Source organism: Fringilla coelebs (genome assembly GCF_963513975.1).
Source record: "Fringilla coelebs genome assembly, chromosome: 12".
In the NCBI taxonomy this organism is placed as follows: Eukaryota; Metazoa; Chordata; class Aves; order Passeriformes; family Fringillidae; genus Fringilla; species Fringilla coelebs.
The window spans coordinates 8,516,678-8,532,857 of record NC_140038.1 but is presented as its reverse complement, the minus strand read 5'-3'; the positions used below and the strand labels follow the sequence as shown (position 1 = coordinate 8,532,857).

General features: G+C 37.1%; 1 protein-coding gene across 1 annotated transcript in view; it reads right to left on the bottom strand.

Moving 5' to 3' along the window:
- Window positions 1–369: 369 nt before the first annotated feature.
- Window positions 370–16,180, bottom strand: part of ADAM10 (ADAM metallopeptidase domain 10) — a 42,452-nt gene continuing 26,641 nt past the window's right edge. Inside the window, exons 5-16 of the mRNA XM_084213498.1 lie at window positions 14,188–14,291; window positions 12,217–12,366; window positions 11,004–11,096; window positions 10,209–10,392; window positions 8,408–8,571; window positions 7,168–7,351; window positions 6,146–6,296; window positions 5,658–5,841; window positions 4,427–4,535; window positions 3,928–4,148; window positions 3,100–3,226; window positions 370–2,625 (exon numbers count right to left, since the gene is read on the bottom strand). Coding sequence (XP_084069624.1) covers window positions 2,531–2,625; window positions 3,100–3,226; window positions 3,928–4,148; window positions 4,427–4,535; window positions 5,658–5,841; window positions 6,146–6,296; window positions 7,168–7,351; window positions 8,408–8,571; window positions 10,209–10,392; window positions 11,004–11,096; window positions 12,217–12,366; window positions 14,188–14,291 — 1,766 coding nt within the window. The 3' untranslated portion in view covers window positions 370–2,530. The remainder of the gene's footprint in view (window positions 2,626–3,099; window positions 3,227–3,927; window positions 4,149–4,426; window positions 4,536–5,657; window positions 5,842–6,145; window positions 6,297–7,167; window positions 7,352–8,407; window positions 8,572–10,208; window positions 10,393–11,003; window positions 11,097–12,216; window positions 12,367–14,187; window positions 14,292–16,180) is intronic.

The following is a 16,180-nucleotide window of genomic DNA, read 5'->3' as shown; positions in this document are numbered from 1 at the left end:
AATTCCAATATTCCTCTCCAAATATATTTCCAAAGGTATCCATCAGTAATGATGATGCCAGGCTTGAACAGCCCACCAGCAACTAGTTTTTCATTTTGGAGGTAAGAAAAGTTTTATTCCTGTGATCATGTAAGTAATTTTAAATTAATTTCATGGCTTTCCCTAAACAGGTTACACAAACACATTTATTCTTATCTATAACTGCAGGATGTTAAAATTGAGAGGGACACTTCGACAGAGACAGTACAACTACATTTTGGCATGACAGTAAAAGCCAAAAATCAAGCAAAGTGGAACCTGTGTATTCCTCTTTGCTTTCAGGGCTCAACAAGTAAATGGATCTTCAGAAGATGATTTCATCAAGTCTATTTATTAATGCATTTCAAGTTTCAAAAAACCTTACATATCTTTGCACAATACTTTATTTTTTGCATTTTTTAGTAAAAATTTCCAAAGTGAACAAAAAAGAGACTGTATAAAACACAGTGGACATGAAATTGACAGTAGTATTTCTGTTTCATTGTCTTGAACTTCCTTTCGGCTTTACCACATCTTGACTTGCAGTGGAGAGTTCAGTGCACATTTCTGTTTTCAAAAAACATTTAACTTAGACTCAAAATAAAATAGGGCAGCATTTGTCTGCCAAAATCCTACCACAGGATAACATTACAGGCAAAAAATTTACATGTTCCAAAGTCTACCACACTCAAGAAGTTACTAAGAACTCTTGCTGAATAAAAGTCACCATTTTAGAAATGCAAACCCACTTCCAATCTTTGCACAGTCTTAAAACAAATGTATTTAAAATGACTTAAAAGCAACTACATACACTTCTAACTAGTTAAGATCATTTAGAATTATTTATATAGTCTATAGGACTTGGGGTTTCATGTACAAAATTTGTCTCTAAACCATGTACAAAAAGCTGTATTTTGAAAAAGTTACCACATACTGTACAAGTTTACAAGGAAGAGATCCCATTATATTCTGTAACATTTTTGGCCTTGCTGGCTTGCGTCACATTATGAGAATGATTGTGTAAACCTTATACTCTTAAAAAACAAAAAACAAAAAAAAAAAGCCCAAACAAACAAAGGAAGCCTGTCCAACCCTTAGTAAATTTTCTCCTAAGCAAAGCCAGGAAAATTATAGCCATTTGCATCTCTAATTAGCTTGGTGCTTTTGGAAAACAAGCAATAAATACATCACAAGCTTAAACATTTTGTAATGCCCCCTTTCATCTCCTGCATAGCAGTAAGCACCTTAAGACATCTTTTATTCATCTTCAAAAATGCCAATTATTTACATTCGTAATAAAACCTCTGGAATGGGACATTGTGCTGTTGAACTTCACTACTGGTATAAATGTGGGAAAATTGGTAGTCCTAACTACAGTTTTAACTCTGCCACAGTAGCCAGGCAAATCACTCTACTTTAGTGGTTATCAATCAACAGTATCATGCTGAAAAGTTATCCAAACACCTGATAAATTAAAAAAGAAAATAAAAAACTACAGCTTTTTTTTCTTTCCACATCCCTTAGAACATGAACTTGATTACCAAACTGTAAGAATATCCGAACAGCCCAAATAAAGTGGTTGCAATTTTTAAAACAAGTTGAAAAACAGGCAAAATTTTCTAATAAAGCATGGAAATATTTGATCTAACTATTCATTATTTCACTGAATAATCAGACAAATTAAAAATATTTATGCTGAGCTACAAGGAAGACACTTACATAAAACATTTTTGAAACATTCTGACATTTGCAAAGTTTGCAGAACACCTGTTAAATCTGTCTAAGACCATCCAGGCTTGTATACTGTATCTTAACAGCTGTTGGATAAAGATGAAATGAGTGCTTGAAACAACTTTGATAATGATAAAAGAAGTGTGATTGGATTCAAAATTGCTGTGTAAAGCATCACAGGACCCTTGACCACTACACACCATCATCCTTTGTTATCCTGAGTATGTCAATTAAACAGTAATTTCTTCATTAATAGCGGAAAAGTTTTATAATACAAAGAAACATCCATATTGCAATTCTCTTGTTTACAATTGCACACAAGTACGGGTGTACGTTAGAAATACATGTCTGCATATAACAATGTATATACATTGACAAGTAATGTCTCCAATGCTGAGGTGGTCTAGCTTCCTAGCCTTGTCTGGCAGTTGAAAAATAGATCTTTTTCTCAATTCTTGAGTAAAAGTTTTACTACAGCCATATTTGCCTGCAAGTGAAGAAAATGCAGCAATGAAGAGCACAGAAGGGGGAAAGAATCATGATATGCTAGGACTTTGTGCCACTAAATTAAAAATATTCAAGAAAAACACTTTTCTTCTTTTTGAGCTGGAAGATTCTCTCATTAAAAATTAACCACTTCCACTTGTTTTGAGGGCATATGCTTTTTTTTTTTCCTCTTCAATTTTTGAGAGTTAGACTGGGGACAATGACTTATTAGGTTTTCTTTGGAGTGAGTTTTCCCATTGTAGGCACTAGGAAGAACCAAGGCAAAAAGCTGCAGTCAGCGTCTCATATGTCCCATCTGATAACTCTCTCGGGGCCTTTGCCGCTGTGGGGGCTGAGTGGTTTGTGGTGGTCTCCTCCTTTTTAAAGTGCCTGTTTCAAAGAAAAGTAGCCATTATTAAAATAATTTTTGAAAACTCAAGTTATTTCCAAAAGAGTTGCCCTGGCCATGCAAATTAAATACAACTATTTTTCTGGAAGGTTTTGGATTTAGACCTGCCAAGTTTTAACTAGATGAGTAACTGCATGGAGGACACACAGAATACATTTCAGTACCTCAACAGCACTTCCTTAAACAGGCCAATCCTTACAAAATGTAGCATGGAATAGGAAATAAAAGGAACTCTGATGCTGGACAAAGTCTTTAAAGCTTTCTTTTGATTGCCTATTACATTATAGGAAAATAAGACAAGAATTAGATTTTCATGAACTGTTTCACTGGCATCAATTCCATTTGTAGTTTCACAGTGCCAGCCTAAGAACTGTAAGTTGAAACACCTGAAATTTCTCTTTAGAACTAAAAAGCCGAGGAGAAAACATATCTCTATAATTAGCTGCATTACTCACCTGGAAGTGGTTTATGAGGAGGCAACTTTGGATTACTGCTTGGAGTATGAACACTGCATATCTTAATGAAGCCAGCCATTAACATGATCAATGCAATTCCCATAAGCAACACTGCCCACCAATAAGCCTAAAAAACAAAACCACAACAACAACAAGATTGTGTGGGGGCTGGCACACATGCACAAGAGACAGAGGACATTGAATATGGCTTTTCACTGTGTTTTAGAATTCATCAAAAAGCTTTCTGTAACATCACCAAGAATATCCAGCCTAACATTTGAAAGAAATGTCCCCAAAGGTCTTCCACAGAAAAGCCCCAATACTTCCATTCTAGTATCAGAAGGGTACTTCACAGAAGATACACTCCAGCAGAGCTGTGTAAGCCTAAAACAATCAACAGCTTACACAAAATTACCTATGCAGCTCTCCAAGGCTGTTTCACTCTAGCTCCTCTTCCAGTATATTATTATTAAAGTGACACCTAGCACAATACAAATGATGAATGCTAAAGATCAAAATATTTAGTTCCTTAAAAGAAGGCAGAGCATTCAAATGTGAAGAGTCAAAACATGAAAAAACAGTAAATAAAAATGTGAATGAATAGAGGTATTAACAGAGTCTATTTGTTTGTTATTTTTCTGTTTCAATTTCCTTCAGTCTAGCAAACTTATTTGTTGCACACAGGGTGCTTACAGAAAATCTAGTAAAACAAGGGCTAATTATACTTTGAAGAATGCTGAAGCAGTCTGCATATCAACACTTATCAACTGTGAATCTTGATTACCAAGAACATCTCATATTAGCCTTGCAATATAAAAATATACTTACCACAATCCATTCTGCAATATTTTCATATAGTTCTGGATTAAAGATTGCTTTCTTTAATCTAGCTAGAGGGCCATCAGCATCCACTAGCCGACACCTCATAAACACATCACAGTAGCCTTTGAAATCGTTACAGGGAGATCCAGGTTGCAAAGTGATGGTTTCAAGATGAAAGTATTCCTGCCATCGGCTCGAGCCTGTGCTTGCACAAGTAGCTGGGTCCACTGAAAAGGGAATACAAATTCATCAAGCCATTATTGTATTAAAACATCCGTGCATGAATACCCACCCTAGTGTTTAATGGTTCAAAATGCTTCTCCTATAATCTGTAAAAATGCAGAATGTATTGTTTATTTCCTACACAGTACAATGCAATGTCTGTCTGAAACTACGTTTGAACGAAATGCTCTCAAAGCTAACAAAAACTCAAGGACAAACACCATGAGCAGGTTCCTCAGACCCCTCCTGCTCTATTTACACTTATGATTCAGGTAAATCTTACTTTTTCTCATGCAGCAGACATGGCACAGTTCTCTATCATCCTTGCCATCTGAACTAGCACATGTACACTCCTCCAAGCCATGCTTCTCACAGATAGAGCCAGCACATTGCTGTGGGAGACAAAAAGCACAGCAACACAAAAATCAATTTCACTTTCAAGTACACTGACATTAGGAAAGATATTAACAATTAATATCTGAAAGCATAATTTTAGCTCTGAAGATGCTAATCAATAAATCAACTGCTTCAATTTTTTTCCCAAAGCTTATAAGCAAAAAATTATTACAGTTATTCAATGTCAATATTTTGGCATATTGTCTAGTTTTTTTAAAAGGTGATTTACTGATTTTATTTTTTAAATAAAAAAAACTTCAGTATCTTCTTTTATAACCTGCAAAACACCCACAGTACCACAGTTCACACAGAAACATGACTACTCAAACTCATGGTTAGAAAAATAAATCTAACACATGTATACACAAATATCTCTCTTGGAAAATAATAAAAATTAATGGCAGAAAAGATTCTGTATTTAATTTCACTGTCTCAGGATCCTTCAAACTCCAAGTTCAGTTTATTTACAATTTTGTTTCAAAATCAGTAACTATATGAAAATAATTTCTCTATCTTTAAGATGGCTATAAATTAGCTGAAAAATATTACTAGCAGTACTTTATTAAAATCCTGGACTGTGGAAAACAAACTTACAGCACAAAAAGTTACAGGTCTTAAAGAGGATGATTTTTGCTTGTGTTTGCTTCCAAGGAAACACAGATCAATTTATAGGAGACTTCTCATCAATATTTCATGGCAAGTGCCATGTTCTCTTTAATCCAGGAAACTAATTGCAGTTCAGAATCATTCTAATTCCGTATGCTTGCACATCAGTGCTACATGTACATGTTTGGAGAAACTGTGTATTGCCAATAAACCAAATTCAGCCTGTATTGACAGTATATCCAGTTTTCTAAGGCAACAGAATTATTGACCAAGACTGAAGAAAAGACTTCTACAGAAAACTTTAAGTGTATCTTTCTCAGACAGTACTGCTGCCTTGGGATTGGACAGGTACTTCTTAATCCTTGATGTACCTGCACTGTTATTTTGACTGACACCAGTAAATCAAACATCTGTACACAGAAAGAGACTGAGCTTGCACTCCTGTGCAGTAAGCACAGAAACCGTATCCATTCACAATAATTAGCAGTTACAGAAGACTGTAAAAACCATACCCCCTTTATGCAAACTTGTGTATTCCTGTTGCACACTGTGAAGTTCTCTTTGGGTTCAGATATTGGGCAGAGAGCACTGACACCATTGCACATTCCTTCCTTAGCACAGTCAGAATCATTCCGACACTTATCTGTCCTCGATTTGAAATCACACTGGGCAGTGCAGCACGGGCCTTGGCTGGGGCTGGAAACAAACACACATTGTGGATGCCAAGAAAAAGCATGAACCATTCCAAACAGACTGTTCACCCTGAAACCTCCTCAAGCACTCAACAAATTTCTGATTTGTCCTAATCAAATGTGACTTGAAAATAATTTTTCCCATAGCATAATTATGCTTATGTACGTCTCACTCATTGCATAAAGCATTTTAAACAAAATCAGTACTTTTATAAAGATGCAGGTAAGCAGATTCTAATTCTGGAATCCCCATTAAAGTTCCCAATAAATGCCCAAAATTAAAGTGTAGTGTAACACATGCACGATACCTGCACTTTTTGCCTGGTCTTAACTTGCATTTTTTATCTTCTGGTTGGTTTGCATCATAACAGCAGTCATCTTTACACTGGTCACTGTATCCACAATCACACTGTTCTCCTTGTTCAACCAGTCCATTTCCACAGATGGGCTGCCCAGACTCTGAAAAATGCCAGTATATTTATGTACAAAGCAGTACAAAGAATATGCAAATACTTATAAACCCTAACAAGCATCTGGCTAATCATGACTGAAAGAGCCTGGTCAAACTGGACTTTAGACTAGGGCTCAAGTCACTTGCATTACTGCTTGTCACCCAGCTTAGTCATTCCCACAATTCATAGAATTTTAAGCCTCTGAAAAAAAGGTTTTGGTTTATAAGAGTGGGAGTATAAGAACAAGCTTTCTGCTCAGTCTCCCAGGGAGCTGCATCCTTTCCTTTAACAGCCAGAGGATCTTGAGGCAAAGGCTGATGGCACTGAGGTGAACTACTCCAAAACCCAAACCTACTGAGTAGACAGATGTGCAAACCTATGTGAGCTCACAAAATTTGTGAGAGCTCATACATCAGGTTCCAGAAAGAATTTTGCATGATTTTTTTTTTTTCCGTGTCTAAATAGGATTTCCCTGCAGTTTAATATGGGCTCCTTACCTCTGGTCCTTTCACAATGAGCATGACTGAAACCAATCTGAGCCTGTTTGTTTACTCCCTCCCACCAGGCATTTACAAAGACAGAAGAGAGCCTCCCCCAGCCTTCTCTGCTCCACACTAAACAGGCTCTCTTGGACTCTCCTTGTATGTCAGATGCTCCAATCCCTTAATAATCCTTGTGGCCCTTTGCTGGACTGACTCCAGTGTGTCCTGCTGTTTCTGTGCTGGCCAGCCCAAAACTGACACAGTTCTGGAGATCTCAAATTCAATTCTTTACTTGCAGAATCTTTCAGTAAATTTAAAAAAATAAATAAAATTTTTTAAATTAAGCATTGTGGTAATATTTTAGCTATTTGGCTTTCAGGAGGATTAAATACATACCAACAAAACAATTATTTCTCTTCTTGTCAAGAACTTGGCTGATATTTCGAATGCTACAGATAGAGAACTTATTGTTGTTAAGTTTGTCCCCAGATGTAGCTCTTGCATACATGATATAATTGCCATTTTCCTTCTGCCCCAAGTTCTTGGACTCTCCAGGGGTGCACTCCATTCCAGAATCATGCTGCAAAACAAATATTTTACAACTATCTCAATGATGGCAGGTGCAAAAGTATCCTGGATTTGGTAGCCTTAACACAGAATAAATAAAATAAAAATAAACCACCATCTTACACTCTCAGGTTCTTTGTAATACAAAAACTGTATGTAAACCTAAGGTATGATTTTGGGTTCTCTTCATTCTGTTGTTTTTGTTTGCCCCAAGACAACAGTAGCAAGAATCCAATTCCTTAAGTTTCAGCTTATTTGCATTCTTGGTAATTTACCCCCAAGTGCATGTCCTGGAATGAATACTGACTTGGACAAGTTGCCATCTCCTAAAAAGAGTGGCTTCATGATCACAAAAGGGTAATCAGCATTCTGTGGAATAAAAGCAGGAGGAGTTAACAGAAACCACAGTCCATTCTTCTTGTTTGCTTTGAGGGAGGTACAAAGAGAACTTCAAAACAGAGCAGGAGTCTGTCAGCCAGTGACTACATCTACAGTATCCAGCATGAGGAATGAAATGCATTACACACTGGCAAAACAAAAAGCCTCATGTTTTCAAGCTTACCACAAACAAGTTACATCCCTAAATGGCTGTGAAACAGTTCTGCTCAAAAACAGTCTTCTTGGCATCCTAATTTCCTCCACTATTTTCTTAGATCAACTTGTAAGTATAAATCATCTAACAAATGTGAGCCATTTGCTGAACAAAGTGTCATCTTAATCAATTTTGCAGTGCTTCCTCCTCCTCTCCAGGATAAAGTACAATACCTTTAACAAGGTGTGTGTGACCCTACTCTTCATTAAGACAAGGAAGTGTTTAGGGAACAATAATAAAGTACCATTGTAAGGGATTGAACTAAACAATTCACAAAATGCACCGTTGCACCAGTGTTGTAAAATACTCACAAAAGGGCTCAGCTGCCATCCCCCTGTTTGTACACAATGTATGTGCACATATGCTCATGGAGTCAGGATTCTGCTATCCTTGTTTATAAGGAGTAAAGTCTCCACTTGTAAATCACACCCTATGAAATGGCTGAGAGTGAGTTAACGGATCACCAGTAATACTTACAGGGGAACCAAAGTTATGCCCAACCTCATGTGCAAAAGTAATGTGAGAAACCTTGGGGGGCACATGAGAGCCATAGTTCTGGACAGTGATGATTCCAGTGTTCAGAGACTTCTTCTTACCATCCGAATACAATTTGCTTTTCTCACATATTCCTCCAGAGCTCCCTGCATTCAGACAAAAAGTACAAGTCTCACATTTAGGGAAAGAAGTGTTGTGTTACCTGTCTACTGACATCCAGAGCAACAAACAGTTTGCCTCTATAGACTAAGGGCTCTCTCTAATTAATATGAGCACAACCTTGAAAGTAGATTAGATTTATTCACACAAATGTTCTCAACACTGATTGGATACATTCACACAAGAAGTCAGCTGTTTTAAATAGCTTTTGAGAGCTATTTTGGGCACTCCCTGAATGGATGAGCCCTTGTTTCACCATACCTGTAATACAAGACCAGCAGGGTGCAATGTCCAACAGAAGTAGCCCCAATCTACATCTTATTTGGATTTCACCAAGTGAAAAAGTACATGGTAAATTTGGAGATCCTCTCTCACAGCAGGAGCATTTATTTAAAATGTCATTGTCAGAATAAGTACATATATATATATATATGCAGCTCATTGTCAGGAAAAAAAAGCCCAAACTAAAGCTGAAAATGCTTTTGATGTGTTGGCTAATGAGACCCGTGTTTAGAAGGTTGGCAATCAAGTGCATACTTCCTGTTTGGAAAATTCCCAACATTTTGACTTTATTTTCACCAATTTTTTCCATAATTTGAGTTTCTACTGAAGCATTATTAATGTTCTAAAATCCAGCTATTCTACTGTTAATGTAAATGGTGTCTAAAGACCAGTCTAAAGAAGTTTTCCTTTCTCAAGCAGAATTTTGATTTAGTGACATATCCCATTTAATCTATGCCAGTATGTGTGTTAAGGATGACAATCTCAAAGATCATAGTTCTTCTTCATTAAATTCAGTTTTGAAAGCAGTGTTTATGGACTGCACATTCCAATTCATCCTTGTTCAGTGTGTACACTGGAATAGTCATCGCAGACCCAATTTCTCTTTTCTATTCACCTTCTGGGCATTACTTTTCCTATGGTTCTTCCACAGTCACAAAGGTTAGTCCTCTAACTTACCAACTGCAGTCATGGGTCTGTTGATCTTTTACCCCTTATATGAGCAGTTTCATGTTTCTTCCACCACTACTCAATTCTGTTAAAGCTCTCAATGTTCTCATTAAGGTATCCTGGTCTCTTGCAATGTCTCACTGATTGAGATTTTTTATCATCAAAGGACATACTTTAGACCCAAAATACACAACTAGACTGAAACTAATGAGAAGCAGTTCAAGAAGAGTAATTATTCTGTTATCTCCCAGAACAAGATGTCACTGATTAAAAAAAAAAATTCTTTCAATATTACCTAGAAAACCTAAACATTCTTCAGTGTGGTTTTCATAGTTGTAAGCTCTGTTTATATAGAGCAGAAATACTTGTTTCACCTGTCACTTTACTGGTCACTCACACCTACCATAAATAAAAAGCAATCCAAGTAATATCACCTTTGTCTAACAAAATAAATATGTTTTTCTTTACTCTTCATATCCTGCTCATCAGAAATACAGAAAGATTAATTGAAATGGTACAATATACTAAAAATAAAATTAAACCATACTGAACCAAAATTGTGAAAAGCTAGGAGATTTTTGTGCATTTGCTGTCAGTTTGAAAGGTGGTTTCTACCTTTTTTCTAGTGCCTACCTACTTTATCTCATAGCACTGAAGGCTTGTATAGAATTACCTGAAGGGGCTCCAACCCAAGCCAGACCAAGGACTCCATCATCAAAATCACGGTCTGTAAACACATAGGCCAAGCAATAATCATCATGGTTCTGTTCTGAGTTCAGTTCCAGAAACTTTTCCACACCAATGTTAGGAAATCTAAAGGGATTGGAAGAGTCCTTCTCATCTACAGTTGTGTTAATCTAAAAGGAAATTGAAACAAACTGTAAGACAGGATTCATTTCCACTTGCACATGCCAGCTAAGAGGCTCACTGTTGTCAGTACCTTGCTATGTTACATAGTTAAAGATGTTTAAAATTTAAAAGCCTTGACTGTAAATTACCACCCCAATAATTAGAAAACAAAGCACTACAATAAATGAAGAATTGCATTTGTGTAGTAAATCCCCATTCTCTTATTTCCTTCTATTTTTTTTCCATCAGTACCCAGAAATTTGTATTTATCCTCCTAAATTATCACTTTTACAAAGAAGTCCCAACCTGGATAGCCATTCTCTATTTTAATATTAAAGTTACTGTAGAATAGCAATAGTCTATTCACCGCACAACAACAGTGCTGAAACTAAGGAAGTTGATTCCTACAGAAAAGCTGACCACAGCTTAATAAAAGCAGGAGTGGGTTTTTGACAATAATCACTAAAACCAAATCAAATAAATGGTTTAGGGCACCATTTCCTGCAGAGACACTTCTGCTAAAGAACTGTTACAAACCAACAAATGGGTACAAGTGAACAGGAGCAGCACATTTGAAGAATACAGGCTCCAAGCTGAAAGCCTTTCCAACCCAACTTACTCGGATTCGTTTCACCATGAAGCTGATGTTACGGATCCCTGAAAAATCTGTTGACTGGTAAATGGTGTCAATTGCTTTAACATGGCTGGAAATCTGTCAAAAACAAAAGTAGCTACAGTTCAGAGATCCATGCACTACACCACAGCTTATCTTAACAGCATTAGCTGCAATGCCTACACTCCTACAATATGTGATATTGTGCTGTAGGAACTTCTAACAGGCCTTTTGAATTAAATCATGGCCCACAATGGAAATAAATCACCACCTGCATCATCACCATGTCAGATACCACCAAAGGATTTTGCCATTTGTTTTTTATTAAAACAATTTTATCAATTTTCAGATAGCTGTTTATGATACTCCTTAATTCACTGCTTTGGTAAGACAGCACTGCATTGAAATTGTTGTATTCAAAGCACTGTGTTTCTTTCTCAGAAAAAAAAAATTTACTTGTTACAGATTTATTCTTTCATTTCTGGTAGAACACAAATGTGGGAAAACTACTCATTTACTTTGATATGAGCACACAGAAATGTTTACTCACTAAAAAGCTAAAGGTGACTAAAAAGGTGACTTCAGAGCTTTGAAAAATACTACTTGAATTGCCTAAGTAGAGTGTGATAAATAGTAAAATTCAGATCTGCAAGTGGTAGTGAAACTTCAGACTTCAGTAGAAGTATGCTAAAATGCTAGATATATTTTTAGCAAATCATATCAAGCCTTTTCTCAGTTAATGGTATATTGACAAATGAAAAGCATCTGCCTTTAGCTGCCACTGCTTTTTTTACCATCCACTCTATTAGATACTACAGGAATAGATCTCAGCATTATTAGCTCACGGTATTTTGAGCTAGAATTTCAAAGGGAAGCCTAAGCAAGTGTTAAAACAAAGGCTTGGCAGGCTGTCAAACAGGACAGAACTCTTCAGGAAATATTCTTTTTCTGGGTAAGAACTGAGAACAGTCAGACTGCAAGTCCTGCTCAGAGGTGCTAAACACCACAGCTGCCATTAAAGAGGCACAAGTGCCCAGGACTTTTGTCACAGAAACAGCATCTTCTTAGCAAAATAAAAACCCCTGTTTCAATTATGTCAAGACCACTTAACAAAGGAAACAAGCTATTATAAAGGAAATAAGCAAAAAGAAGTTACATGAAATTTATCAGGGCTACCCAAGTAAAAGCAAGCAATTTAAAACAGAGGGGTTGGAAATACCTGTGCAATCACAGCTTCTCTGGTTCCATAATGCTTGTAGAACAAATGATCAGTCTGGATATACAGCTGGCACGTGTTTTTTTCAGCCTGAGTGGCACGCTTTTTTCTCAAAAGCTGTGGATCATCCTTCTTAGGCTCTTCAACAGGTTTCTACATATGCACAGGGAAGAAATACATTAATTTTGTAGTTCCACATGCTGCACTAGATTACCTAAAAATAACAGTGGTTCTAAACATACTCCACTAATGCAAACAGATTTTCATTCTTTCTTTAACTTGCAAAGTTTGATGAATCTTGAATTAAGAACATTATGCTCAGTTTTCAAATACTTTGAATGTAATCTTAGCAAAAGCTCTCTCTGCACTTTATATTATAAAAGGCAGTCAACGTTACACAGATGTTTTTTCATTCATGTGATCTTTGGAATTTTTCTTCTTTACAATCCTTTTCTAAGATAAATGGTAGGTTAGGAAAAAAATCAGCACTGGTGGGACTTAACTGCACCTTCCCTAACACCAGTTATTTCAAACTGAAATTACCTTAGTCAGCTACCTCAGCAAACAGAAATGTTTAAGCACTTCAGCATGGAGCAAATGGGGCACTGAACAAGAAGCTAAAGGAACAGTGGTTAGGTAGTGGTATCTGGTAGTGATGCCTTAAGTTTTAGCTTTCATATTTTCCAGACTCTGTACTGCTATAGTATATAACTCTGAACTTCATATAAAGTGTTAGCAAGTTCTCTTCACAGTTTAGTCAGACAAAACCATCCTTTTCCAGCCTGAAAACCAGGGACAGCATTGCAGCTTCAGGCCCAAAAAGTGTAAACAACAGTGAATTGAGGAGAGCAAAACAGTGAATTGAGGATGGGACTTCATAACCTGAAGCTGTAGTTGGACAATTAACCCCAATATGGAAATGGACCAAAACTTATAAAAGTGTGAAAACTCGTGACTCAGAGTCCACCTTGGGTAGAGCCACAGCTGAGTTCTTGTACTGCCCAAGGTGCATCCTTTTAATAAATCCCTACTTTATTCCTGTAACACTGTCTGGCCTCTGTTCCAGGCAGCCTCTCAAGGCACCAGCAGCACACTGGCCTTACAGCACTCACTGGCTGATGGCCCTCTCTCTCTGCATGAAGTTTTACAAGCATTTCTGGGAAAGCATGTTATTGTTAGCAATGCTGGAAAGTGCATTAATGTTGACAATTTCTGGAGTCACAACATAAATACACTAAGTTGCTTATGCTATTTAACAAGCCATATTGCATCGTTTTCTGGGTATATATTTAGCTGACACCACAAAACAATGCCAAGACTTGGAACAGCTCAGAACACAACTAAGTCTAAAAGAAACTCAGTAACTTGCTGTTGGGAAAAAAAGTATTTTGTGACATGTGGTGCAAACCTGAGTGCAAACCCACAGTGAGACTCCACCCAGGTACACAGGTTCCTGCCACAGGACACTTACCTCTCATAGCAGCCAATCTGTAACCCCCAAAAGCTTACAGGGTTGTTAGGAAGACCCTCCCACCAATATCACTTAATTTTCCACTGAAAGCACTCAGATATCCCAAGTGTGCTATATTAACATAACTTGACAATCTAGAAGTTATTACTCTTTAGAACCAATGTATTACTTGGAGATCAAGGGATCTTGAAACTCTTCCTTCTCAGTTGCAATAAAGTATATTCCTCATTTCAAGCTTGATTTCCACATCCATCTAAAATTCTAACTGTTGAAAAATTTGAGATCACTTAGGATTCATTAAGACTATAAGTAGCACATCTGGGCTACAGAAGCAATAAGAAAAAGAATTTAGAAAAAATATGTTAAAAAGAAACCTCCAGCAATTATTTAAGTATCTCACAACGTGGAGGGATGATAGCTCACCAAAAGTAAAAGATACAACACACAATAGGAACTTATCACACTAAGTACTAATCAACATAATCCATTAGCCTTTGTGGTACCTCTGTTGTTGGTTCTTCTATACCAGTCATCTGGTACTTCTGCATTCTTTCAAATACTGAATGATCTGCACAACCTCCTTGTGGTCCATATTTATGTGGATATTCTAAAAAGAGGAAGGCCAGGTTGAGTTTTCAAATTCCAAGTACAAGTCCAAAATATGGCTGCATCATTGCAACTTACTTAGTTGGTGTCCAATATTGTGCATGTGGTTTGAGGGGAGCATTAGAAGATGCAAGGTCTATGCAGCTTTTTTTCATTTAACATTTCTACTAAGACATTCTTAGTTTTACAAACAGAACAAAACTGAAATTTGCTTCTTAACATTATTTTCTCAGGCAGCAGAAGAAAATATGATGAGCATTGCCTAACATAAGAACAGGAGCTTTTATTTACACATCTGTACCAGCTTACTTCAGGTAAAAGCAGCCTTCAAAATATGACATCACCATGGAAAGTTATTCGATATCAAGTATACTAAAGACTGCTTGGGTAAGAGAAAGAGTTTTTATGCTACTTGGTAAACAAACTAAAAAAACTTGCCAACATTCTGACAGGATTTTATTTTATTCATCTTCCACTGATTTTTAGAAGGTTTCACATTATGCTACTGAACTACCAAGACATAAGAAGGGAAATGCTAATGGATAGAACCCTGGTTTAGTTATCCACTAGATGTTAGTTAAACAAGCTGGAGATCCAAACTAGTGAGAACATCCCACAATCACCTGTTTAACAAGGCCAACTCTTGAAATAGTTGCCAATGCAGACCTCACTGCACAAGGGAATGTGCTTCAGACACACGTGCTCAGCTTTTACTGTCAGTACCTATTGCAGATTTCTAACCTGTATTTGCAGAACCTTCCTCTGGAGATGAGAAATACTGAATACTTCTCCCTTTGATTTACTTGCATATTCAACCCCATCATAAATTGATGCCCAAGTAAGAAATAATGGAATACAGATCTGAATACTTAACAAGTCAGTTTCTGTAGGGCAAACAACAGTTTTGGCACCATCTCAACAAAGTGCCACTTTTGTCAGAAATCTACAAACTTTACCAAGATTTGTTGTGTTTTGGGATTTTTTGGTTGATTAATTTGTCTTTTTATTTCTGTTTGGTGATGGGGAGTTCATTTTTTAAAGAGTGGAGATCCAAATTCACAGAGTAAGCAGAACAGCTATGTAAGAGTAGAATTGTGAAGCCTGGGCACCAAGGACCTGGTGCCCACATTCTGTGCATTGCAGGCGATTTTGCCCTGGACTAGCTCTTGTCTGGGCTGTGGAGTCAAGGCTTGGCAGTAGCTGGAGCACAGCAGATGTGCTCCCTTGGGAGTATGGGATCTGTATGATTTCATCTGACAGCTGCCTTTATCTTTGACTCTTATGGCTGTTTCTTACAGTCATACTGCATGATCCTGCTAAACTACTTCAATATACAGCTTACCTTGTGAGTTTATTTCATGACTTTCTACATATTGGTTTCCCTCATTTCAATTTCCACCACCACACAAATATCATTTTTGAACTGCTATCTCATCACATTCCTCCCAGCAAAATTAGCCCTAGTACAGTGCCAGAGGAATGGAGAGAAAAAGTGAAAAATATGCTCTTACTGCAAGTCACCTCACACAATTTGCTCCAGCATGGTAGTGGAATGCTGATTTGGCTACAACCAATATTAAACAAAAAAGCATCACTGTTGAAGTCACCTTCTACTTTTTGGGGATCCTGTTTAGTACCACTAGATTGGAGTTATGAGCAAAGGACCGTAGACATGATCCTTCCCTTCTCCATATCCACCACCATTTTTCCCTCCCTTTATACTATAAAAAAATCCCACTGCATTTATTCTAATCCAAATTTTCATTACTTACAACCTGACTTCACTGCACCAAGTGTTTCTCTGCAACCAAGAGCAGGTTACCCAGGGGCAGAGCAATGGCCCAATCCTGTCTTTCCCCCACACAAAACCACTGTACCCTGAAAGAAACT